Below are 26658 nucleotides of genomic sequence, written 5' to 3'. Positions count from 1 at the left end.
TTAACTGCTGAGCCACATCTTTAGCACTTTTTATTTATTATTTATTTTGAGACATGGTCTTGATATGTTGCTGAGGGCCTTGCTAAATTGCTGAGGCTGGCCTTGAACTTGTGATCCTTTTGCCTCAGCCTTCCAATTCCCAAGCCACTGGGATTACAAGCTGAATAGCAAAAATATTGACCTTGAAATTTGGAACAGTGCCTGGCATGTAGCAGGTGTTCGCATAAGTACACACACACAGACAAGAGTCTAGGTACTGCCTTGGTCTCTCTAGGCAAGAGTGCTGGCCAGATACTGCCAGATCTTTGCTTCCCCTTTACCCAGTATTTGAATTTTTATTTTTATATTTTAAATAATTTACTTCCTAAATAAAAAAAGTATATTGAGAGACACTCTTTGGGTAGAGCCAAAGCCACACTTGCAGTAGAATATTTGCTAAAAAAAACTCTATCCTGTCCACAGGTCCACTACATGACACATAGGGCAAACAATAACTCAGCTCACTGCAGGAGGAAGCTTGCCATTGAGAACACTATGGCCCTGTTGGGTATGGATGGAAACCCTGTTCTTGTCTGTGAAACCAGTACACCAGTGTGCTCAATGGTGGCCTGGCCGTGAAGAACAACGAGATCTCCATGATCAAGAGTGGTATTCCCACCCTGCCCATTTCCCTGGGGGCCAGCTCTGTGGCCCCAGCGCCATGATCTCCAAGATGGACTCCCAGTCTGGGGGCAGTGCTGAGGTGGAGAAGCCAGGTGTTGCCGACAGTGTTGCCAAACATCAGTTCCCTCACTTCCTGGAGGAAAAGAAGATCGCAGTCAGCTAAGCCCAGGTGAACCGGACTGCTATGAGAAATGCAGATCCCCCTCCCAAAAAAAGAGTCTTGCTTTCTGAGGCAGCCTTGCTGGAAGGCAGTTTTTAAAAAATGCCTCCTCTACTATTAAAAAGAATATTTGGAGAAGCAAAAGCAATAAAAAGCCACCCATAATTCCCCCTATTTTTATATGCAGGTGTTACTACCTTTGGAGGGGCTTCATAGGGACATATTTTTGGTCTTTAAGATTTTCTGTTTAATGAAAAAAAGTAAAGAAAGTTTCTATGTAGTAATTTTATTTCAGGCTGGGGTTGTGGCTCAGCGGCACAGCGCTCGCCTGGCACATGAGAGGCCCTGGGTTCGATCCTCAGCACCACATAAAAATAAATAAATAAAACAAAGGTTTTTGTGTCCAACTACAACTAAAAAATAAACATTAAAAAAGAAAAAAAATATTTCAAGAAAACATTATTGTGAAAGTAGTAATATATGTTGACTAGAGAAAAATTATATTGATAAAATGAAAAAAGTTTCATCTGGATGTGCATACATACTAATGCAAAATGTTAATGAGAGAAACTGTGAGTCAAGCCTGGGGTTGATTATGGAACATGTGGAGGTCTTTTTACTGTCTGATCTAGTTTTCTGTAAACTGAAGACTACTAAGACCAAAAAACAAAACAAAACAAAAGACTATTAATTATGATTCAAAATCCATCTGTCCCATCCCAATAGCACATGCTGGTAATCTCAGTGACTATGAACTTTTTTTTTTGGGGGGGGGGGATGCTGGGGATTTAATGCATGGATGCTTAACACTGAGTTACATCTTCAGCCATTTTTTGGGTGTGTGTGTGTGTGTGTGTATGTGTGTTTGGTGCTGGGTATTGAACCCAGGGCCTTGTGCATGTGAGGCAAACACTCTACTAACTGAGCTATATCTTCCCCAGCCCTTTTATTTTTTATTTTATTTTATTTATTTTTTGTGGTGTTGGGGATTCAACCCAGGGCCTGTGCATGTGAGGCAAGCACTCTACTAACTGAACAATATCCCCAGCCCCTTCCCCAGCCCTTTTATATATTTTGTATTTTATTTTGAGACAGGTGCTCTATAAGTTGCGTAAGGCCTCACTAAGTTGCCCAGGCTGGCCTCAAATTGTTCTCCTGCTTCAGTTGCTGAGTTGCTAGTATTACAGGCATGTGCCACCCTGTCCAGCTAATTTCAGAGATCAGGAGCCTGTGTCAGAGAGACCATAAGTTTGAGGCCCCCCTAGGCAACTTAGTGAGGTCCAAACAAACAAACAGAAAAATCCATTCCCATGCTCTCATAGTACTGAATCCTTCTGACACTCTGTTGTGAGGAGCCTCACAGAGCTTCCTTTGTGCCAGGCACCCTCTTAACATACATGGTCCCCTCATGTGCACCTTCTAAGGATCCTAGGAGGCAGTTACCATTAGTATCCCCATTTTAAGATTAGGAAGCCTAGGTCCTGCGGATCTCCTAACTTGCCTTAAGCTCCGAAGCTGGGAGGAGGTGGCAGTGACATTAGGACCCTCAATGAGGGGGCCATGCCTGGTACCGCATATTTTAGAAAATAAGGCAGTTGGAAAAGTAGACATAGGTTCCTCCTTAAGGACCAGAGGGAGACTGAATGTATCTGGAATCAGGATTAGTTAGTGCCGGGAAGTGTCATGAAAAGTGTGGGTCCTGCTTTCTGGAGCATAAAGACCCGGCTTTTATCCTAGCCTAGCTGTTGGCTAACCCGTGGTTTTGTACAGCCACGCTGAGCTTCTGTTTCCTCACTTGTGAAGTAGGTTTGATCATTCACACTTGGATTACAGTTGGGGAAACATGGAACTCTGTGCAGCTTTTAGGTGCTTGATAAAAACAATAGCTCATGTTTATTGAATATATCAACTGGTTGCAGCTGATCTGAGGATGGGGCTTGAAGGGGCTGGCCCAGGGAGGTATAGCGGGTGGCTGTTGTGTCCTACATGTGGAGCATCCTTCTGGATGTAGGAGAGAGAGAGCAGGAAGCAAAGGCCTATTAGCCAAAGAATGCTATTTCCTCCTCAAAGTTACATGCAGGAGCTTCTAACTACATGTTTCTTTCCTTTCCTTTTATTTTTTCTTTTTTTAATGGCAGCCTTGGAGGATTGAACCCAGGGTCATCCCCAGCCTTGACATGCTTCCTTTCTTAAGCAACTTCTTTAGGACATATCTTAGTTGGGATCCTTATAGCTCCACAATTTTTTTTCACCCAGTGCCCCAGACAATGGGGTATTTGGTGGTTACACCCTATACGGAGGCAAACATACTAAAAGCTGTCCACATCCAACATGAAATATAATTACATGTAACTATTTGCTTTAAGCCAGGCTTGGTGGCATGTTCTTTAATTCCAGTGGCCGAGGAAGCTGAAGCAGGAAGATCCTAAGTTCAAAGCCAGCCTCAGCAATGGGGAGGTGCTAAGCAACTCAGTGAGACCCTGTCTCTAAATAAAATACAAAATAGGGCTGGGGATGTGGCTCAGTGGTTAAATGCTAGAGTTCAATCCCTGGTACTCAAAAATAAATAAAATAAATTAAAAAATAAAAGTTTGCTTTAGTTTTAGATTGATTTATTATTATTACATTTTGAGGCTTTTTACATATTGACTTTTAACCTCCTTCCTCTTTCCCAAATTTTTTTCTTGTGTTCACAAAACTTTATCAGCCCTTTGGAAATTTTTTGGGTCGTAGACATTGTGTGGGTGCAAATGTGGATGTGGAAGGGGTTGGGTGTGACTGTGAATCACAGGACACGTGGTAGAGCCTGACTCCATGTCTGAGGACTGAGTGTGGGGCACATGTGTAAGTCTGAAGAGATGGTTGGTGTTGTGAATGTGGGAATAGAGTGTGCCAGGAAGTGTGAGGGTGTTCCCATGAATGAGGCAGTGTGTGCGGTTGTGAATTCCAGGAGTATAAGTGGAGAGTGAGGGTGTGGATCCAGACAGGGTGAATAAAGGGTGAGGGAGTCTGAAAAGCTCAGTATGCCAAGGTATATGTCCCCATGTGATTATAATTCTTGGGAGCACACATGTGTGAGATGTAAGGTGAACAGACTAGAGTGACCAAAAGGGGGTGAGATGAGGTTGGTTGTGCCTGCGTGTGCAGTGCGCGTAATTGAGGATATGGGTGTTGCTGGGGGTTGAGTGTGGCAGGATGTGTGCATGTGTGAACATGACTGTGCCTGTGATGGGGTGAGTGTGGAAAGGTGCGTGTATGACTGATCGCTGGAGATGGGTAGGCCTTGAGCAGGGCTGGCGGGTGAGTGAGTGCTTGGGGGCTGGGGGTGAGGCAGCAAGGCGCGCATAGGGCGGGACGTGGCCAAGTGGGCGCGCATGGGGGCCGCACTGCGCGGGCCCAGGACAGGGGACACTGCGGCTGCTGTGGTGGCGCGGACAGGGCCCCCCCCGCCCCCCCCCTCCCCCGCAGTCGCGGCGCGGAGTAAGCGGGCGCAGCTCGCAGCTAGGGCTCTCGATGCGCCCGTGTCCATCGGTCGAGCCGCGGGGGCGGCGCTACGCGTAGCCTGGAGCTCGCGACCTCGCCCCTTCGCTGCAGGTCCGACCCGCCCGCTACCGCTGCCTCTTCCCCCGGGGCGGCGTAGGGGGCGAGGCCGCCAAGGCAGGCGTCGCCACCAACATGAAGGACAACATCCCGCTGCAGCCCATGCGCCAGAAGAAGCAGATGAACAGCAGGCCCCGCGCTGGGTGAGTGGGCCCGGCGGGCCGCCCCTCTTTTTTCCGTGTGCGCCTGGGAGCCTGGGTGCCGTCGCTCCGGCCAGCTGGGCCTGACAGATTGGCTGTGCGCCGCGTTGGGCGCCATGAGCTGCGGCAGGGCCGGCCCAGGTGGTGGAAAGGGACTCTCTGAAGCCATCCCAGCCTGAGCCCATCCCTTTGGGCCAGAGAGCCTGGCTGCCTCGCTCCCTCGCCCACCTTCCTCTGGAAACCCTGAGAAGCCCGCCCGCCCAAGGCTGTTTACCGGCGTGCGGAATTAGAATCCTCCGTGCCTTATCGTCATTTTATTGTTTCGAGATCACTCCCTGCAGTTGTAATCTCGACTTGGTCTGGAGGAAGGCTTGCTGTGCTCACGGAACATTCCTCGCTAATGCAGATGTGCTGCCTTATGGGGGGAGGGCTTGGCCTTCTCCGCGGGGTCCCCCATCAGCGCCTCCAGGTCGCAGTCAGTAGAGGCTGAGGGGAGACCACCTGCCTCCTGTCCTTAGGTGGGCCGGAACAGGCAGCTGCCCCTCGGTGGGAGGGGCTCCTGTTGGCGGATTGACGACACTGTCCCCGCAACCCTCCCCAGTTTTGGGGAAAGAGTCCCCTGGTAGGGATAGGATTTGCCAATGCCGTGCCCTTCCCGCAGCGGCCGACCGCGAGGGCAGTTTAGGTGTGGAAGAGGCACGCCGGGCTGTGGAAAGGGACTCTCTGAAGCCATCCCAGACTGATGGGTTTTCCCTTCCTTAGAACACGGGTTACTACTTTGTGTCTTGCCGCTTTTCCGTGCAGTGGATGCAGGTGACCTGTTGAGGTTTTGAGGGGCTGTGGCATCACCTGGAACAGACGCACCTGGGAATGAGGACTGGGGGAGCTCCTGAAAATGCAGATTCCCTGGCTTCGCCCAGACGCGCCAATCAGAGTTCCTGGGGGGTGGGACCTGAAGACGGGCATTTTCACAGACCACGCAGGTGTGAGTGATGCCCATCGATGGCTGAGAACGCAGCGGGGCGGGGTCTGCGGCCTTAGGACCCACCCTCTCTGGGACTTCTCTGTGGCAGGTCAGTAACTTGGAACCGAGATGCAAAAGTGCGGTGGGAGGGGTGGCTTCCCTCGGTGTCAGTGGAATTTTTAAAAATGTAGAAATATATAATATACATATACACGAGTATGAATTACATGTATGATCATATACACGTGAGTATGTTCTGTTACCCGTAGCCGGATGGGGACCCCTCGCCCCTGGCTTTCCTGAGTCTTGCGGAGAACGCCTGGCTGAAGTTATACTGAAGAAACAAGCTTGAGGTTAAGGGCTGCACCCAGGCGCCTGCCACCGCAGCGGCTGCTGTTCTGTGTTTTTCTCCCTTGGGTTTTTTGTGGTGCCGGGGATCAAACCGAAGACCTCCTGCCTGCTAGGCGAACTTTTCTTCTGCTGAACTACATCCCTAGCCCCAGTTCTATATTTTAATTTTTACATTCACTGCGCTCCAGGCCTGGAATTGCCAGTTTTGGAAATGATTTTGTTTGTTTGTTTGTTTGTTTTGGAACTGATGTATTTTCTAAACAGTGATGTGGACTCAGATTCAAATCATGTATCGGCCTGGAACATGCATAGCCCACCCGCAGTAAACCTTTTAATGAGTTAAAATGATAAACAGACTCTAAAGCTGGGTCATGAACAATTAGGAACCGCCTACCAAGTGCAGGATCTGTGCCAAGTGATTCCACCTGCCCAACAGGTGTGGGTGCTCTGTGTAATTTCCTGGGTAACTTAAGTTTCCATCCCAGACCCCCTTCTAACAGTTGGCCCTCTGTGGCTATGGATTCAATAAACTGGTTGAAAAGATTTGGATGGAAAAAAAAACTGCCTCTGTACCAAGGTGGACACAACATCTTTATTTTTATATGGTAGCTAAGGATCGAACCCAATGCCCCATGGATATTAGGTGAGCACTCTACCTCTGAGCCACAACCTCAGCCCCACAAGGAATTATTCTTAATCGATAATAGAAATATGCACTGCTCATGTGGAGGTCTGGATGTTGTGCTATATGTAATTTTGTATTTTAAAAAGTAAGATTTCTGGTTGGGATTGGAATGGAGGGTGATATTCATTTTAGAGTTTGCCAGTTTGGGAACTGACTTTTTTTTTGGAATTGATTTATTTTCTTTTCTCTTAAAATATTTTTATTAGTTATTGATGGACTTTATTGATTTATTTCTTTTATATGTGGTGCTGAGAATCGAACCCAGTGCCTCACACATACTAGGCAAGTGCTTTACCACTGATATACAATCCCAGCCCAAGAACTGATTTATTTTCTAATCAGTGATCTAGATTCAGATTCAAGTCATGTATCTGGAGTGCTATGCATTTGCCTTTTTTTGTGTGTTGGGGGGGTAGAGCTAGGGGATTAAAGCCAGGGCCTGGAGCATGCTAGGCCTGCACTCCACAGATATATAAGCCCAGTTCAGTTATAATCTGCATTTTTTGGAGAGTAGCAATGTCAGTGTGGGAATTCTGGTGTTTAGAATACATTGGGAACAAAGGCTTCCTGAATATAACTGTGGGGGTGGGAGGGTGTGCTAAAGGAAGGAGAGACTCCTGCTGGATAGTCAGCCTCTGCTGGGCACTTGAGATGAACGGTCTGTGTCCATCCCCACCAAAAAAAAACATGTTTTTGAGATCAGTTTCTAGTTTCTTCATTTTGTAGACAAAGATGTAATGATATTAATTGTTCAAATGATCACAGAGATAATCAGTGAGGGGGGCATAAATGTGGATCCAATCTACTCATTTTGCCTGATGTCCCTCATAATAAAGCTATGGGGAGGCTGGCAGCAGTTGGCCCACTCTTGGGAGACTGAGGCAAGAGCATCGCAAGTCTAAGGCTTCCCTAGCAATTAAGCAAGAGCCTGTCTCAAAAACAAAAGAAAAAAAAAAAAAAGAAAGGGCCGGGGATGTGACTCAGTGGCAAGGCACCCTGGGTTCAATCCCTAGTCCCCAAACCAAAAGATAGAAAATGCTGTAAGTTGGGATTTAGGTGAAAAGTCAGAAAAAAGGTGCCATATGTCCGAGGGGACAGTGTTACTAACACTTCCCAAGATTTGCCTGTTTGCTGAGGCCTCTGGCCCCAAGGTTCTTTCCTCCCATGAGAAAGGTTCCGCATCTGGGGATCGAGGACTGTCAAAATGGCAGTCCTGAGTTGGGAAACTAGGCACTTGTGCCAGTCTGCTGGGAAGCATTTTATGACACTGCAACCTTTGCTTCTGATGGTGTGGAGTCCCTCTGGATGGAACACCAGGGACTGGGTGTCAGGTGCCTAGACTTGGGATTCAAGAAGCTGGGTTCCAGTCCAGGCTCTGCTTCTTAGTAGCAGGATGATCTTGGGAAGCCTGCTTCATCTCTGTGGGCCTGGGTCTTTCATCTGTTCAGTGGGAGTAAATTGTACAATGGAAGGGTCACTTTGACCCTTGGTGCATGTAGAGTTTGGAACAGTGATGTTTAATTTGCCTTAGGTATTTACTGGGGCTGGTAGTAATAATTGTGTGTGTGTGTGTGTGTGTGTGTGTGTGTGTGTGTGTGTGTGGTTTGCCTTTGGGGATCTCCAGGATTCTTTGTTAAGAGGAGGGCCTGCCTTTGATGGTAGAAAATTTAGAAATGTCACAACTTCATTGTTCTTTTCTTACCAAATTCAGGAAAATAGATAACTATGTCAAGTACTTCCTCCAGGCATGTAGAAGCCCTGTGCTACCTGGGAAGTGCAGTGAGCTCCGGCCGACCCAACACTTCACCTGGCCATGATAATTCCAGGTTTTGTGGCCAGGTCATGCAGGGATGCTTTGATGTTTGATTTCCTTGCACTTGGGAGATGAGGAAGTCTGGCAGATGAAGTAGGTTGAGAAGGAAGAGCTGCTCATCTGGATACATATTCTATCACCAGGATTTAAAAAAAACAGCTTTATTGAGGTGTACTTTAACATAACATAAATATACCTGTTGTAAGGCTATGGTTCATTGATTTTGTTTTAAAAATAAATCCACAGAGTCATGCAATCAACTTTGTGAACATTTCCTTGACCCCTAAGTCCCCATTAATCCCTCTTGTAAGTTCCAGGCAACCTCTGACTGCTTTCATTTGCCCTTTCTGGAAGTTGATATAAATGGAACCTTACTTCGTCTGGCTTCTTTCACTTAGTAGAATGTTACTGAAGTCCCTTTTTACTGCTTACTAGAGTTCCATTGTGAGGATTTGACACTTTGGTTTATCCACTAGCCTTGATGGACGTTGGGAAGGTCTTGAGCTCGGGGCTTTGTTAATAATGCTGCAGAGAACATTCCAAGCCTTGTGGGCTAGTGGGCATGTGCTTTCATTCCCCTGGTCTGCCCTGAGTCGTTGAGATCCTGTATCTTGTCCTCTGTTTCTTCCCCACTAGCACTGTGGGTACTCCTGCCCCACCACCCTCGGTTGGTTCCTACACGTGGCAGTTGCCCATGGTTTTGTCCTGGACCTCCTCCCCTTCTGGCGAGGGCATCTGCACCCATGGCCTGAATGACCACCTCACTCAGGAGGCCCTTCTTTCCTCCCCTGACTGCTCTTTAGCAGATCAGAAATATGCTGGTTAGTGGAATCAAGTCTTCATCTCTCTCTTTTTAAATTTTTTATACTAGGGATTGAATTTAGGGGTGCATAACTACTGAGCCACATCCCCAGCCCTTTTTATATTTTATTTAGAGGCAAGATCTCACTGAGTTGCTTACAGCCTGGCTAAGTTGCTGAGGCTAGCCTCAACCTTGAGATCCCCCTGCCTCAGCCTCCTGAGCTGCTGGGATTACAGATGTACACCACCATGCCCAGCAGGCCTAAGTCTCTTAACACACGTATTTAAGAGTGTTAAGTGTTAGTGTTAACCTCCGGAGGTCACAGCTTGTGTGCAGTGGAGATTGGAGTCATTTTCTAGCTTTGGTTCACCTGATAAGGTATTAGAGTAGGGGCAGAAGGACCTTTCAGATGAGAGAAAGTTCATGACCTTGAGATGAAGAACTATCCTGGATTGTCCCTGTGAGCACATTGCAATCTCAGGGTCCTAAAGAGTCAGAGACAGAGCTAGGAGGGTGTCAGGAAGATGAGGTGGTACTGTGCTGCTTCCTGGAGAGGAAGGAGCAGCCAGGAAGCCGGGAGGCCAGGTCTCTGGGGAGGCCATGCCTGTGGGGAGGCCATGAAGCCAGTTCTCCCTGGAAGGAGCAGAGCCTGTTGACACCTGGCATTAGCCCAGTGAGACCCATTTTGGAGTATTACTCTCTGGAACTGTAATAGAAGCCACAATATATTTGCTTTGCTTTATTTATTTTTTTCCTTTTGTGGTGCTGGGGATGGAACCCAGGGCTTCAGGCATTCTGAGCCCTCTACCACTGAGCCATGCCCAGCCCACATATGCATTATTTTTAGCCACTAAATTTGTGGTAGTTTGTTACAGCAACCAGAGGAAGCTGGGAGGGATGGAGAGACCTTGGGCAAAGGCTCTCACCTTAGGCTTCCCATCCCCTGGGGTATCTGGGTATCAGCAGGGAGCCTGCCTGTTTGGGTGCCTCCAAGGCATTTCCAGGTCATGCATACCTTGTACTTGAGAGCCCGGAACTTAAATCACCATGTTTGTGTGACTCACTACCTGTCCATGGAGGAAGAAAAAAATGTGTATTTAGGACCTGCAGGTTCAGGCTCTGAGCCAACAGTTTCTCATTTATAACACAGTGGCCTTTGATATTGGCCTTATTTTTAATCCTTGTTTTACTGATGAGTAAACTGTGATTCCGAAAGGTTAGGCAGTTATTTAAGGCAGAAACGAATTAGAACCCAGATCAGTCTTGAAAACTGCTGTATAAAAAAAAAAAGAAAAAGAAAAGAAAGATCAAAGTGCTATATAAAACAAAATATTTTAAAAAGATTTAAAAATAGATTGATTTGTGTATGTGCATATGTGTGTGTGTGTGCACATGTGTTTGCGATAATAGGGATGGAACCAGAGGTGCTCTACCACTGAGCTGTACCCCCTTTTTTTGGTACTGGGGATTGAACCCAGGGGTGCATTATCACTGAGCCACATCCCCAGCCCTGTTTTGTATTTTATTTAGAGACAAGGTCTCACTGAGTTGGTTGGCGCCTTTCTTGTGCTGAGGCTGGCTTTGATTCTCCTGCCTCCGTCTCCCAAGCCACTGGGATTACAGGTGTGTGCCACTGTGCCTTACCCCAATCTTTTTTTATTTTTTATTTTGAGACAGGATCTTTCCAAGTTGCCCAGGCTGACCTTGAACTTGGGATCCTGTTATCTCAACCTCTGCAGTCCAGAAGATTCAGGTGTGTAGTACTGTGCCTGACTCATTTTATTCTTAGCTAAAAGCATAAAAGTTGAGCATATTAACAAGCTGTAATTCCCAGAACAGGATATGGCTTCATTGCCTGTGGTAAAGAATTTGGCTCTAGGGTTGGAGAGACCTAGGTTAATGGGCCAGTTTTTCCCTTCTCCTGAGTGTGGAGAATCTGAAATGCTTGAAACTAGAAGTGTTTTAGAATTAGTATTTTTAAAATTTTGAATATCCTGGGGCTGAGACCCAAGTGTAAACACAAAATTCATTTGCATTTGATACATCCTTGTATGCATAACTCAAGGTTGTTTTGTACAGTAACTTTTTTTTTTTTTTTTTGAGATGGGGCCTCTTTTTGCCCAAGCTCGTTTTGAACTTGTGGGCTCAAGCAATACTCCTGCCCCATCCTTCCACATAGTTGGAACTTCAGCTGTATGCCACCAGGCCTGTATTTTTAGAATTTTATTCTGCAACTTTATTGTTATTATTATTGTACTGGGCACTTCACCACTGAGCCACACCCCAGTGTGTTTTATTTTTTTTTTTTATTTTGAGACAGGGTCCTGCTGAATTTCTAGACCCTTGATATGTTGCTGAGGTTCTCTTGAACTTGCAATCCTCCTAACTCAGCCTCCCAAGCCTCTGGGATTACAGGTTTGCACCACCCTGCCTGGCTGGGATTTTCCATTTGTTTCATGGAGTTAGAGACCATCAGGGTTTGGAGTTTGGATGTTTAGAGTACAGGTGCTCAATCTGTTCTTGTCTTCCCCAGCAGCCACCACCCCCCACCCCCTCACCCCCCACCCCCACTTGCAAATGAATTCTCTCTTTCTTGGAAATGCAATCCACTCTGTTGGCCTGTACTTTAGCAATATCCATGTTTCAAGAAAGATCTGAAAGTTACAGAGGATAGAGTGTTAGAAATAACTTGCTCTAAAATATGTTATTTTAAAATGAAAAACAAAATTTGCTCTAAATGTTACTCAAGAAAATAAAAAGTTGTGAAAGAAGTAATTCAGATGAGAACATAATAAGTCAAAGTAAAAAACAAAATAGTTAATCTCTGAGTATTTTATTTTTATTGTCTTGGGGTTGAATTTGTACTAATTACTTTTTCCTTTGGCTTTTATACAAATAATATCTAGATATTTTTACAACACATAAATATGTTTAATTATTTTATTTTAAAATTAAGAGCTTTGCAAGCTTGCCACATGTCTTGCCTGAAAATTAGTATAGGTTTATAAAAATTCACCAGTTAAAGATAAAACATATAGTCTGACCCCTGAAACGTCATTTTTGAAATTCTATTTTTATCATTTTAATCTAATATTTTATAATCTAGCATAAAATGTTTCTATAAAAATTCAGATTCTCAATGTCATCATTCTTCTAATAGAAATGGAAGACTGTGTTAAAGGGTTTACTCTAGGGCTGGGGTTGTGGTACAGTGATAGAGCGCTTGCCTAAGATGCATGAGGCATTGGGTTCTATCCCTAGCACAACATAAAAATACTGAACAAAACAAAATGCATAGTATAACCAAACATGTAAGTTTTATTATTTCAAGTAAAATGAAAGAGGATGAAGATATATTACACAAATACACAATTAGTAAAAACAGTTCATCTTCAGCCATTGAATTAAAGTGAGTGTTTGAAAATACATAACAAACAACTGAATATATAATTTCTTTTTTTTTCTTTTATACTAAATTTTATATAGCATTTTAAATGTCATATATGGTCTATGAATGAACTACCAAGTTGAGCTCATTGGGGAGACTACATGCTTTATTATTTCTTTCCAAAAATAAAAACATCCAGTTAATAAAATTTAAAAAATCAGACAGTAAAATAGTACAAAAATATAGAACTTTCACAGCCATTAGGGGAAGCCAAGCTAAAAACAAAATAAGTTACCAACACACTCACTAGAAGTTCTAAAAAAAGTCTGATAACAGTGGATGCAAAAGAATCTTGAGCACTGTGCTGGTGGAAATGTCATATTAACATTCTGTTTCAGCAAACAAGTTAAGAAAAAGTTCACCATCCATCAACCTAAATAATAGTAATTAAAAACAACAACAACAACTTTTGATCCCACAAATGAGCTTTAGTTTCCACAGATCCAAACTGAACATAGTCCAGTCATCCTCCAAAATACATGGGGTAACACATTGTTGCATTTTAGACAATAGAAGACCTGTAGGAATTAAATGGAGTGAAGAACTGGTGAGAGCAGAGTTGCAGAGGAATCTTTGAACTGAGAGAAAAACACAGGATGTAGGACTATTCATCATGGGGTTCTAAGGACAAAAATAGAACAGGCCAAACTAAATGATGGGATAAACAGAAGATCCATGGTCGTTCTTGAGGGTGCTTCACTGGTGGTGGAGGGACTTGGGTGGCTGGTGAATGTAGCCTTTCTTGATAACAGTGTAGACTATTAGGCTTGTATTTATTGAAATTACTTGAAATAAAAGGCTGGGTTGTGAGCACCGTACTTCTTAAAAAGTATACCTCAGTTGAAACATAGATAATAATCCCCAAATTGCTGGAATAGTGAATTCACTTTTTGAGTAAAAGTTCATTAAAACATGCAGGTTTATTGATAAGTAAAATGTGGGGGGCAGATATACAGATCCAAGGGAATCCAGTAGTTCTCTCTTTTCTCTGGTGTTGTGCACCAGAGACTCAGTTACCTGCAATCAACTACAAACTGAAAACCTAAAATTTAAAAATCCAGAAATGAATAATCCATAAGTATAGAATCTGGCACAGCAATGCTCCAGTCTGACCTGAAAAGATGAACCTCTTCACTTAATGAGAAAAGAAAAGAATTATAGGCAGAGGTTGCAGAGATCTTTGCTAAGAGTAAATATACATGTGAAACTGCAAAGAAGGAAAAAGAAAAGCATGCTACTTTTGCTCTTGAACCTCAAGTTTCAAAAGTTATGGCCACAGCACTCAGTGTTCAGCTAAGGTCAACAATGTTTTCAAAGACAACATCAGTGGTTCCAGGTTTCTCCTGGGCAATGTGGATCCTCTCTCCCATTCATAAGTAGGGGTCCCTGTAATTACCACTCTAAAAATCCCACCAGTCTCTCTGCCCAATCACAAAAAGCTGGGACAACTTAGTGTATTATTAATATAATGTCAAGGGCACACAGTGGCCACACACTTTTTCAGGGCCCCCTTGACCTTGCTGTTCCTCAGGCTGTAGATGAGGGGTTTCAGCATAGGGGTGAGGATGCTATAGAAGGCTGACACCACCTTATCGTGGTGAGCTGACCTGTAGGATTTGGGTCTCATGTAGATAAAAATGGCCGCTCCATAAAAGAGTCCCCACCACAGCCACGTGTGAAGAGCAGGTGGCAAAGGCCTTCTTGTGGGCTTCTGTGGAGCGCATGTGGAGGACAGCAGCCAGGATGAGATTGTAGGAGGTCAGGATGAGGCAGAAGGGTACCAGGAGCATCAACACACAGTAGAAGTACATGACATCCTCAAAGACAGATGTGTCAGCACAAGCCAAGCGCACCAGAGTAGGGCCCTCACAGAAGAAATGGTCTATCTCTCACCTCCTGCAAAACGGGAAGCTCAGGGCAACAACTGCCTACATCAGCCCCTCAGATGCTCCAAGGAACCAGGACCCCATGGTCATCCTCAGACACAGTGGCCAGCTCATGAGCATGGGATAGCGCAGTGGGTGGCATACGGCCAAATAGCGGGCATAGGACATGGCTGCTAAGAGGAAGCACTCCCCACCACACAAAGTGAGAAGGAAGAAGATCTGCAAGCCACAGCTAGCAGGGGAGATTGACTTGATTCAAGTCAAGTAGTCAGCAGCCATTTTGGGCACAGTGGTGGAAACCAGCATGGCATCCATGAGGGACAGTTGGCTCAGGAGGAAGTACATGGGTGTGTGGTGCCGGAGGTCCTGTTGAATCAGGAGAATCATAAGGGCATTGCCCACTAGAGCTGTGAAAGCTATTTTCAGAACCATCCCAAAGAGAAACTGTTGGGCTCTGGAGTGATCCAAGAGACCTAGGAGAATGAAGTCAAAACTGGTGTTCCCATTTTCCATGATTTCAAACAACAGAAGAGACACTGTCAGTGGAAACATAGGAGAGAGATTAATTTTTAAAATGCCTCTTGTTATTTATATCCTTTTAAATAATCACATGTGTAATAATGAAACCTATTTCAAAACTTTCATCTCTCATTTTTCTTCTTATTTTTATTTTTGGTGCTGGGGATTGAACTCAGGGGTGCTTGGCCACTGAGCCATATCCCCAGCCCTATTTTGTATTTTATTTTGAAACAGGGTCTCACTGAGTTCCTTAGTGCCTCACCATTGCTAAGATTGGCTTTTAACCTGCAATTCTGAGTCTCCCTAGCTGCTGGGATTACCAGCATGTGCCACCGTGCCCAGCTTCATCTACTTTTTAAACATGTTTAAATCAAGATAAAATTAACTTAAAGAGGTTTTTTTTTTTGTAATTTTGAAGTTTCACATGATAAATACCTCATTTGTTGACTGGCATACCAAAATTGGCATACCAAATCCCAATTCCTGCGAAGTTGCAACTGACATGCAAGAGAGGCTTTTTAGTTACTTGGTGCCCAAATAAATAGGTGAGCAGGAAATGGTGTACGTGTGTCATTCATATTGATACTTTAGTGGTGTCCTGCATGATCAATACTCTTAGAGATTAATTGTCAATAGCTTACTTTCGAAAAATGATGTACTTAATAATGAAGATTCCAAATCTAAAACACATGAAACTTGGTTAAACTACCAAAATCATGAATTTTCCCTGACACTTACTGAATCTGGAAAGCCCTTTCTAAAACTGGAGGGCTTACCTTCTCAGATCTAGAAGGCAGGAAAACAACGTCTGCAGACAGAAGCATAACTTCATGTAAAGTTGGTAGTACCTTAGTCACTTCCACAGTTTCAAACTTAAGGTAATCAGTGTTATTTGAGTTAGTTAGTGGGGAGCTCTATTGCTCAATGCACTCTCTCATTCATCCTTCAACAGTGCTTTGTATTGATTTAAAGATGCACTATTTACTGGGTAAGGAAAAATCTGGTTCTTTATTACAAAAGTGTGCAGAAACATTAATTTCTTCCTCATTCCCCATAGAATCAAAATCTTTAAATCAATTTTTGTTTTTGATCTTCTCCTGTTAGAACTGGATGACGAAGCCCAGAACTGGACAGATATGGCTACTAGTCTGTCCTCAGGGATCTGCCTGTTTCATCATACTTACATGGCAGAAGGTGTGCAGCTCTTACAGAGCGCCAAAATCCACCCTAAGTCCAAATGCTAGTCGTGCCTAGAGAGCATCCTGCCTTGGATTGCTCCACCCTGTGGACATTCTTCTTTGTCAAATATGTCTTCACCTGCCAACCTCTGTGCTCTGCACACCCCCAAATCTCTGAAGCATGATCTGTGTGCCTGGTGACCACATGAAAACCCTGGCCATGGCTCTCACTGGCTTCCCAAGGCTGGAGGAAACCCCAACCCATTCTTCCCTACTCCAGCTTCTCAGTGTTAAAGACGGGCTAAGCTTTAGACCTGTTTAGAAATCATTATGTAATTCAGTAACTCTAGGATGTTGGGCAAGTTCCTTTAATTTTTTGCTTTGTATTTAACATCTTTAAGTGAACAGTGACACAGTGACATTAAGTATATTCACATATCGATACAATTTTCACCAGTGTCTACCTTGAAAACTCTTTTCATCTCCCCAAAATGAAACCATGAACCATTAGAGAGAACTCCCCGTTCTTCTCCCAGGCCACTAGCAGCCTCCATTCTCTCTCCCTCCATAAATCAGTGACTCTAGGAAGTGCACCTGTAGGAAGTCACTCCTGTCCTTTTCTGTTTGCTCTACCTGCTGTCCATGACCTTGACTCGGGTGTATGGGTGCTGCTTGGTGTGTCAGAGTTCCCTTCTTCTCGAGGGTCACTAGTGCCCCACTGGCTGTGGGCAGCACACTTTGCTTATTCCTGTACAGCTCCCCCGAGCTGATCTGTTGCCCCTCATTCCAAAAGCATGTTTTGCAACCCATGGCAGGCTAAATGACGAGGTCTCTGCTCCTCCCCGACTGAACTTACAACCAGGGGAGAGTCAGCCTGTATCCCTCTAGAGTTTCGCTGCCCATAAAATTTTCTTTGATGGTGGAAATGTGCGCAGAATCCAGTACAGAACTCCCTGGGTACAGGTGGCCGCTGAGCACTTGAAGAGGACTAAGAAAAGGAGGCCACAGGCCTGTGGGGGTGGAAACAGCATGCCTGGGACACGGTGTTCAGGCAGTGATGGTCACAAATTTTGGGACCCAGAGGGTGGCCCCAGAAGCTAACACTGGGAGAACATGGGGTTCTTGGAGGCAAAGGCCTCCACCTCATCATGACCAGGGCTGCCATTTTTCCTGGAGGATGGAAGGCTGGGGAGGCTAGGTTTGCACCTCAGCCCCCAGTGTCACACACTTCACCCGCAGTCCCCTCTTCCTTGCAAAACTGTCCAAATTTGGGAGATAAATTTTCTGCTCTAACTCCCTCAGGGCCAACCAGCTGCCTAATAGGAAACCAGAGACAGAGAGAGAGAGGAGACCCCACAAGAGCACCTCTGACCCCCAGTGGCGGAGCCCAGCCTCGGACCCCAGCACGGGCTCCCAGCCCAGCTCACCCGCCCCTGTGGCTAGAGGAGCCGGTTCTGCAAGCCGACATCACATTCACCAGGCCTGTTTCTTCTTTCTCTTCTCCAAATTCCCCTTAGGATTGTGACCAGATCCACGTTGATGACGTCTCATCAGATGACAATGGGCAAGATTTAAGGTGGGAATCTGGGGAATCAGAAATGTCTATCAGTTGATTCTCAGGAGGGGAGGGCTAGTCACGTGGATCAGAGGCACCCGTCACTAGCCAGATCTGGACCCTGAGCCCCTCTGAACTCAAAGCACAACCCTGCTCCCCTCTGCAGCCTCTTCTGTCACCTCTTCTGTCACCTCTGACCTCGGGCTCTGCTGCGTCACTCACTCTCTGTCCCAGTTTACTGGAGTTGTGGGTGCATATCATAAAAACTCACTCCCCCCCAAAAAATCATTGCCATCAAGAGTTTGATCCATGTCCCTTGGAGACTTCATGACATTCGTTAGCTGGCATGTATTTTTAATACAAAATAAAAAAATTGATTTAGTCAATACTCAAGAAACACTTCCTGAACAAATAAGTGGTGATTCTGGTTTTCAGGGGAAAACTCTCTTAAGATGGTTTCTGGAAATCAGGTAACCGGCTGCCTGATTAAAACGAGGCAGCTTTCAGAGGAGTGAAATAGAAATGTCCCAAGCTTGCCCCTGGGGAGACATGACCAAAACAGAACCACAGCTCCTCGGTGCCTACCCCAAATCATCACAGCTCAGCACCTCCAATCCATCCTGGATACTGTTTACGGGTGTAGGTATCTCCCCACCCACACCTGAACCAGAACAGAGTCCTTGCCAGGCGCTCTGCCAGTCTCTCCAAAGCCCAGCACATTCATAAGTGATCTGATCAGCCATCCAGAACATCCGTCTGTCCCCAGGCTGGTGAGGAGCAGCGCCATCCCGTGGCTTGATTCCTGTTGTAAGTAATGCCAGATCAGAGTTACATTTCCATGAAGTCATCTCTGGGAGCCAGGCTCCCTCTCAAGGCAGTGAGACACCAGGGTCCAGGGTTGGTGCTTCCCCTGCAGCTGCTGGGAGCCTGCCTCGGGCTATGCTGTCTGGTATCTCGTGCCAGGAATCCACTGTCCAAGGGTGTTTCCCCAAGTCAAATTCTCCATTTAGTCATTCAGGAAATATTCACTATATTGAGCCTACTATAGGCTCAGCACCAAGCATCAAATGTCTCTTTTTTTGGTGGGTACAGGGGATCGGTTGGCAGTGAGACTCAACTTCAAGGTCCTTGTTGAGCGCCTGCCCTGCTTTCAATGCTTCCTGTGGGTTAATCCATGGCATCTTAGAGGCAGCCCTAAGAGACTCTCCTGTCACCCCTTGTCATAGTTGAGGAACTTGAGGCACAGAGAGATCAAGACACCTGCCCAAGCTCACATAGCTGGTGAAAGGCAGGATCCAAACCTGAGCAGCCCAGCTCCAGAGCCCCACTCTTACTGACCCCTCGGTCCCCCTGGACACCCCACCCCACCCTCCTTAAAGGGCCTCTATCTCTGGGCATCTACTCAGGGCATTCTCCAAATTGATAGGCAGTGTTAGTTCTTTAAAAATAAGTCCTGGCAGGATGGGAGTCTCACTGGACAGGGAGGGTGGCAGGGTGGTCAGGAGTTGGGGTCTGGACTCAGGGGGCCGTGATGGCTAGAAGTCCTGCCCCTTCCTCGGTGGAAAGAGAATGAGGTGGAAAAGTGCCCAGCACGGTCCCAGAGGATGGCTTCTGCCCCCTTTTTTAGTGGGATGTGTTTCCTTGACCTTTGGAAATGCCATTTTTTGTGTCACTTCTAAAGTTTCCTGGCTAGAGAATTCCTTAGCCTAACATGCTTCTCTGGGGGTCGAGGTTCATATCTGCAAAGCACCAACTTGGCAGTGGAGTGCGCCTCCTTTGAAAAAAGATGAAAGAATGTCTGTGGGAAGACACGGGAGGGAGGAGTGGTGGGGCCAGACCTTCTCGGGGGGACTTGGGGATCCCCGTAGAGGGGATTAACTGGACTCTTCCATCAGGATGATCCAATCCCAGCCGTTTATTGTGGAATTCCCTTGGAGCTCAGAATTCCAAAGGGAGAGGACAGAGGCATTCCTGGGGTGGCCACTACCTGCAGGGGAATCCATCGTGTCCCGAAGAAGCTAGAGGCTCTGTTGACACAGAAGAAAGGGGTGTGGGCTGCTTAGAGAGGAGCAGGAGACACGGCCTTTTTGGGGTGCCAGTGCTGCTCCTCCCAGGTGCACACGTGCTATCCTGAGCTCATGCAGGGGCGCACAGGTACTCCAGAGCCACCTGTGGGCCCTCAAGCCCTGTGTCTCCCAGAGCAAGGACACTAATTCCGCTGTGCCCTCACCTGTCTCCCTAGAACCTACAACTTCTCCACCGATGGCTTCCACAGTGCAGCCCTGGGGGCTGGCCTGTGCCTGAGCACCGGGGTGCACGGCGGCGTGGACTGGATGAGGAAGCTGGCCTTCCGCTACCGGGTGAAGGAGATGTATAACACCTACCGGGACAACGTGGGCAGTGAGTGCGGAGACTTCCACAGGAGGGACTGGGCAGTGGGAGAGCAGCAACAGTCCCCAGGACCAGCCGGTAGCATTTGATTCCCTGACTTTCAGGGGGAGGAAGCCTGGGAGAGAGGGTACTTCCTGTCCCTGAGCACTGGGCCTCCAGAGCATAAGCTGGGCGTGGTCAAGTGCCCCTAGCTGGACCTGAGGCTCTCCAAAGTGGTCACGGAGCCTGGAGTCGGCTGGGTTTTTTGTCTCATGAATTCAAAGAGGTTAAAGGCAGCTGTAGGAACTTACCAAGGCTAAGTGAAGTAGGCTCCGGGGGCTGGAGGGGACCCCAGAGGACTGGCCAGGCATTTTCCCTTCCTTGGAAAGGCTTCAGACTCCTGGTCACATTTGTCCTGATTTTAAAATAAACTTTCCCCAAGTTTCTCAGCAAATCCCTGCTGCTGAGGAGACCTCTGGGAGCCCACTCCCCCACACGGCTGGTCTCCTCCTCCTGGCCTCACTAGCGGCCTCCACCTGAGGACTCCTGAGAAATGCAGGGTCTGTGCCCCCTCACACCTGCTGATCCCAAACTCAAGAGCTGGGCCAGGGTCTGTGCTCCAGCAGGCATCCAGGAAATGTTGGGGCCCTGCAGCCTGAGGGCCAGGGCTGGGTCCAGAGCAGTGCAGAGCTGGACAGAGATGCACAACCCCAGTCCCTGTCCCAAGCCACTAACTCAGAATCTGTGTCTTTAATACGATTCCCTCAGTAACAATGGGGTACCAGGAGCCACTGGTTTCCAAACAAGTTTCCCCGTCTCCCCTCCCTCAAGAATGTCTGCAGCCAATTCTCTGGGTCGGCTGATTCTCTGGGTCTGGCTGCAGCCGCCTGAGGCTCAGGGTCCCCGGGTTGTCACATGCAGTCTTTCCTCGCCACCTAAAGGAGGCGTCTGAAGGGGGCTGGAGGTGGGTTGGTGGGCAATGGCCACCTCCTGGGTCAGTAATTCCAGGATTCTCCAGGCCAGTGGTTCTCAATGGGAGAACCTCAGGAGGCCTTGGGGTCTCTAGATGGCCTGGCACATGGAGGAGAATGAGGGTCTAAGACAGCAGGGGTGGGCCTTCCATTTCCTGGGCCTCCATTCCCAGGACCAGGAAAGTCGGTTTTAATCCCGGACAGGATCCGTCTCTGCCCCATGCTGACACATCCTAGCTGCAGGGCCTTCGACAGGAGGGAGCCGTGTGCTTGAGTAGGGAGACAGTGGAGGCCCTCTGCTCCCCCACCACATCAAGGCCCAGGAAATGCCCTGGGCTTCGTCAGTCTGCTCTGTTCTCCCCACGCTGGGGTGATGTACCCTGGTGTCAATAGGGTATCACCACTGGCAGGAGCCAGCCCCAGTCCACCAGCTACTTTAGCACCAGAGAACGAGCCAGGTGCAGGACTGCAGCCTCTAGCCAGAGGCCAGCACAGACTCTCTGGTGCTGAGGGGGGAGGGTGCTCACAGGGGGTGACTTCAGGACACAGGCTGGATAGGAGGCACTCGGGGAGTCGCATCCCAGAGGCCAATAGCAGACTTGGAGCCTGTGCCTGACATTGTCCTCTCTTTAAGGACAATTCCAAGAAGCCACACAGCACTTCCACTGTTCACCTGCCAAAACTTCCATCACATGAGCACACCTAGCTGAGCAGAAGCTGGCAATGGAGACTTTTAGCCCAGAGAGCACCAGCCCCTTAAAAACAAAAGGTTTTATTACAAATGAAGATTTTTTAAAATTTTTAATATTTACTAAAAAGAAGGATGGATGATGGGAGGCCAATCATTGTGTTTTCTCCACAAACAGCAAATGAAAAATCCCTTCGAACAACGATTCTTCTGCTTTTCAGGAAGATAAAGAGGCAGGGGAAGCTGGAGGGGCTCGAGGTGGGGGATGGGAGGAGAGTGTCTAGATCCTGCTGGGCCTTGTTGAGTGGTGGGTCACCCAGTGGAAAAGGTGATGGCAGACAGCACAGACTCAGGGCAGGATTGTGTCACAGTGAGGTCATCATCCCTGCACACATAGCCCTGCCGAGTGGATGGATGGATGATAAGTGGATGGATGGATGGGTAAGTGAATGGATGGATGATGGATGGATGGATGGATGGATGGATAGATGATGGATGGATGGATGGATGGATGAGTGGATGGATGGATAGATGTATAGATGGATGTATGATGGACAGATGATGTATGGTGGATGGATGGATGAATAGATGATGGATGGATGAGTGGATGGATAAGAAGATGGATGGATAGATGGATGGATGGATGGATGAATGGATGGATGGTGAATGGATGGCTGAGTAGATAAACAGGTGGATGGATGGCCTGATGGAGGGTGGCAGTATCAGTCAGTGGATGTATTCATCAACCCATCAGGTGACCCCAGGAGAGGTTAGGAGGGGCTGCTGGGTTGAAGTTGGCGCTAGGTGCCATCTGATTGAGTCCTCCAGGTACAGTAGCTCACTCCCCTTCCCCAACTCTGTCCCTCTACCATTTTTATTTTTTTATTTTTTTTTATTTATTTTTTTGATTACTCTCATGATTTATTAATATTCAGATTGAAAAAGGAGCCTTAGAGCCGCAAGTTACGCTAATTGGCACATTTGCTTTATTTATTTATTTTTAAAACAAACTGGGTTTTTGAATTTTTTTTCCTTTTTGTTCATTCCATCACATTGAAAAGGAGAAAAACAAAATGGTTTTGAATTCACTCAATATTTTGGACTCCTCAGATGAACGGAACATTGCACACACACTTGGAACAGAGAGATAGAGAGGAAAGTGGACTCCCACAGGGCCACACGCACCAGATCAAAAAACTGGGATACAGTGCAAGAATTTCCCAAAATGATTGGATCATCATTACCAAAAACTCGCCATAACAACACCAAGAAACAAAAAATTTTTAAGCCACACTGTTTGACTTGGGATCTTTCCTGCTTTTTTTTTTTTTTTTAAATGTTTGCCACACAGAGAGAAAGAGGGCTAGTGGGCGGGAGAGGACAGACTCACAGACGTGAGCAGGACAGGAAGGGAAACTTCAGAGTGGAGTTGAGAGAGGGCAGGAGAGACAGGGCTCAGGAGAGGGGAGGGTGGGGACGTGGAAAGCCATTTCTTAAAGTTCAGGCATGTTCCTGGTCAGCCTCACGTTCTTCTTCTTTACCCTCATCCTGCCGGGCACTTTCCTTAGGTTTGGTTTCATCTACAGCTTCTATCTTCTCTTCGGCTTGGCTGCTCTCGGCGGTCTCCGTCGGAGGCTGGGCTGTTGCCTTGACGGCAGCATCCTCTGCAGCAGGGGTGGTGGCAGCAGCAGCAGTGACAGCAGCAGGCACATCGGCTTGTTTAGGCTCCTCCTTGGCGGACACGTCTTCGGCCTTGGAGGACGGCGAGTTGTCAGTGGAAGCTTTAGCGGCACTTTCTGTCTCAGCAGAGCCGGCCTTCTCCTCCGAGGGGGCAGGCGCCTGGGCGGCCGCCTGCTCCGGGGCAGCATCGGGGGCGCCCTCCGCTTGACAGCAGCAGGCACATCGGCTTGTTTAGGCTCCTCCTTGGCGGACACGTCTTCGGCCTTGGAGGACGGCGAGTTGTCAGTGGAAGCTTCTGTCTCAGCAGAGCCGGCCTTCTCCTCCGAGGGGGCAGGCGCCTGGGCGGCCGCCTGCTCAGGGGCAGCATCGGGGGCGCCCTCCGCTTTCTTCTCCTCGGGGTGTCTCCTGCTTTGCCGGCCACGTCAGCCTTGGCTGGGGCCCCTTCGGCAGCCGGGCCTTCTCCCTCCTTCTTCGGCAGCGGGGGCTTCCTCCTTCTTCTCATTGGCTTCGGCCTCAGCAGCCTGGGCATCGCCCTTCTTCTCTCCTTTGAGCTTTTTCCTTGTTATGTGTCCACGGAAGCTAGCCTGAATTTTGGTCGCGGCCTTGTGAGCTTTGTCTTCGGGTTTGATTCCATCTTGTTCAATCTTTTGGTCCTCATCATTTTTTTCCACCTGTTTGGTTCTTCTCATACAGCACAGCATGGTTGTATCGTCCCTTGCCTTCTTCCTGCCTTCTCTCCTTTCCTCCTCTCTCTTTCTTATTCCCCCCCTCTCCACCTCTTTTCTGCTCGCTTGCTCACTCGCTCTCTCGCGCTAGCGCGCTCTCTCTCCCTCCCTCCCTCTCTCTCTCTCCCTCACACACACCAGGGCAGTTAGCAGCAACTGTAAGGTCCACAGCTATTGCTCATCGCACATGCTCGCTCTCGCTTTCTCTCTCTCTCTCTCTCTCTCTCTCTCTCTCTCTCTCTCTCTCTCTCTCTCTCTTCCTCCCTCCCTCTTCTCTCTTCTCTTCTTTTCCCTCTTCTCCACCCGCCCCAGATCCCTGATTTTTCTTCTCTCCTCCCTCTACCATTTTTAATATAATCACAGCACCTCTATTTCTTTTCTCTGCAGGATTGATAGGAGCTCCCAAAAGAGAGACTTGGCTACAGCTCTGAGCAGAGCTGGAGGCGCTGACAGACCTCTGGCTCATGCACTTTCTGAAGGCACTAAACCTCATCAACTCCCGGCAAGTAGGAGCCCTGTTTCATTCTGCACCACTGAGCTTTCCAGGAGACTGGTGGCTCCACCTCCCACACATAGGAGAGCTGGATGCCTCCAGTAGCCCTTCCTAAGCTTCCTGTGGGAGGCACAGTGGCTGCCTTGCCCTGATAGCATACCCCAGCAAGTAGCGGCAGAGACTTCTTGGGGTCCAGCAGGCCTCAGGGTTCTGGATTCTCTCCAAAGATCAGAAGGGGCTGGGCACAGTGGCCTACACCTGCAGTCCCAGTGACTCAGGAGGCTGAGGCAGGAATAATGCAAGTTCAAGGCTGACCTCAGCACCTAGAAAGGCTGTCTCAAAAAAATAAAATAAAAAGGCTAGAATGGAGCTCAGAACTGGCACTTGGTCTCCAGTTTGCCCCTGCCCCCACCCTCCCTATTGTCCTACATTCAGTCCCTGTGACCAATTACATCACCTAGACACTTGCAGCTAATTAAACAAACACATGGATCTTACAATAAACATTTGCTATTAAATAAGCAAGGTTGTGGCTCAGTGGTAGGACACTTGCCTAGCATGTGTGAGGCCTTGGGTTCCATCCTCAGCATCACATAAAAGTAAATACATAAAGGTACTGTGTCCATCTGCAACTAAAAATATTTTTAAAAATAAGCAAAGTATTACACTCACGTTACATGTTAACATCAACCAGCTAGAGGCCTGAAGACAGGAAGAGCTAGGGGATCCCTGGGCTCCACCCACACCTGACCATGGCCCCAGAGTCATCACCGACTCCAGGCTCCTGCTGCAGGGTGGGGAGGCCTGGCCTGGGTACATTTGAGTTCTAATCCCCAGTTTCCTTCCTCAGGCCCAACTGTGTCATAGTGCTGGTCACCACCACCCTACTGAACCCTGCCCTGGCCAAAGTCTTGCTGTACGGACTGGGTTCCATGTTCCCCATGGAGAAGATCTACAGTGCCACCAAGACAGATAGGGCGCAGCCAGCCTTCGAGGAAGCAGGAGCAGGGGGCTGGGAGGGCTGGCCGGGGGTGGCAGGGGCTGGCTTCCTGTGCTGGGAACAGGGCAGCCAGGGAAAGGTCACCGGGGAGGTTTACTAACCTGTCCATGACCCTCACAGCCCTTTCACCAGGGTGGACAACAGAAAACTAATAGCACTAAATGAATGCTCTCCTCCTGCATGACTAGAATGAGCACCTGATTTGCACCACTTATCTTCTTTTTATGACAGGGAATGTTGATTTTTTTTTGTGCGTGGGGAGCTGATTTTTTTGGACTTGGGGTAACCTGGAATTGAGCTCAGGAACTGAGCCACATCCCCCAGCCCTATTTTGTGTTTTATTTAGAGACAGGGTCTCACTGAGTTTCTTAGCTCATTGCTTTTTGATGAACTGGCTTGGCCACTCCCGGATCCTCATGGAACCTAGGTATCTTCCACCACCCCCCTCCACCCCCCCCCTGCAGTGCCTCCTACAGCACCCCCTGCAGCACCTGGATCCAGTGCCCAGATCCTTTTGCCTCAGCCTCCCAAGCCATTGGGGTTACAGGTGTGCTCCACTCTGCCTGGCATTTTTTCAATTTTCATATCACCTGGAAATGTATATGAATACAAAATAAAGCTAGTTAGTGGACGTGTTTTTGATCAGAAATTCTTACCTTTTTTTTCTGGAGAAGAAAAAAATCTAGTTCTTCAGATGCAAAGTGTCTTCGAGCAGCTCTTTGCTTTTTGCTTGTAGTGATTTTCTAAGTCTGACTATGACTTAGAAATGGAGCCTTTAGAGTTTAAAATAACCGCAATTCAGGTGAAAAAGTTTATTAGACTAACATTTGCAAACAAAACTTTGGGGGCCTTCTCATTTTCTTCCCTGGATCCTCTGGGCAGGTGTCCTTGGTACCTCTTACTTTAATGATATTTTTAAAAATTTAATTGTGATAATTTAACAATATAAAATGTTTGTTTATCTGTG

The 26658-nt window shown here is 47.4% G+C and overlaps 1 protein-coding gene, 1 long non-coding RNA gene and 2 pseudogenes across 3 annotated transcripts; 1 reads left to right on the top strand and 3 right to left on the bottom strand.

The window, feature by feature from the left end:
* LOC144372203 (uncharacterized) lies at positions 1 to 5637 on the bottom strand. Its single transcript, XR_013432247.1, has 2 exons — positions 4838 to 5637; positions 1 to 796 (listed from the first exon to the last, which is right to left on the bottom strand). It is a non-coding gene; the product is annotated as an uncharacterized LOC144372203 (long non-coding RNA).
* On the top strand, positions 4007 to 26658 carry LOC144372202 (uncharacterized; annotated as a pseudogene). Its single transcript, XR_013432246.1, has 5 exons — positions 4007 to 4566; positions 17727 to 17785; positions 20007 to 20164; positions 24586 to 24700; positions 25542 to 26658. The product of XR_013432246.1 is annotated as an uncharacterized LOC144372202 (transcript).
* On the bottom strand, positions 14098 to 15131 carry LOC101964447 (olfactory receptor 2T33-like; annotated as a pseudogene).
* LOC101963675 (neuromodulin-like) lies at positions 22757 to 24394 on the bottom strand. Its single transcript, XM_078035591.1, is given in 3 exon segments — positions 22757 to 23678; positions 23854 to 23946; positions 23948 to 24394. Coding segments are annotated over 3 exon segments (705 nt in total). The 5' UTR covers positions 24175 to 24394; the 3' UTR covers positions 22757 to 23293.

This window comes from Ictidomys tridecemlineatus (genome assembly GCF_052094955.1).
Source record: "Ictidomys tridecemlineatus isolate mIctTri1 chromosome 1 unlocalized genomic scaffold, mIctTri1.hap1 SUPER_1_unloc_4, whole genome shotgun sequence".
In the NCBI taxonomy this organism is placed as follows: Eukaryota; Metazoa; Chordata; class Mammalia; order Rodentia; family Sciuridae; genus Ictidomys; species Ictidomys tridecemlineatus.
The sequence above is the reverse complement of the archived record's forward strand: the minus strand, read 5'-3'. Positions and strand labels throughout refer to the sequence as shown.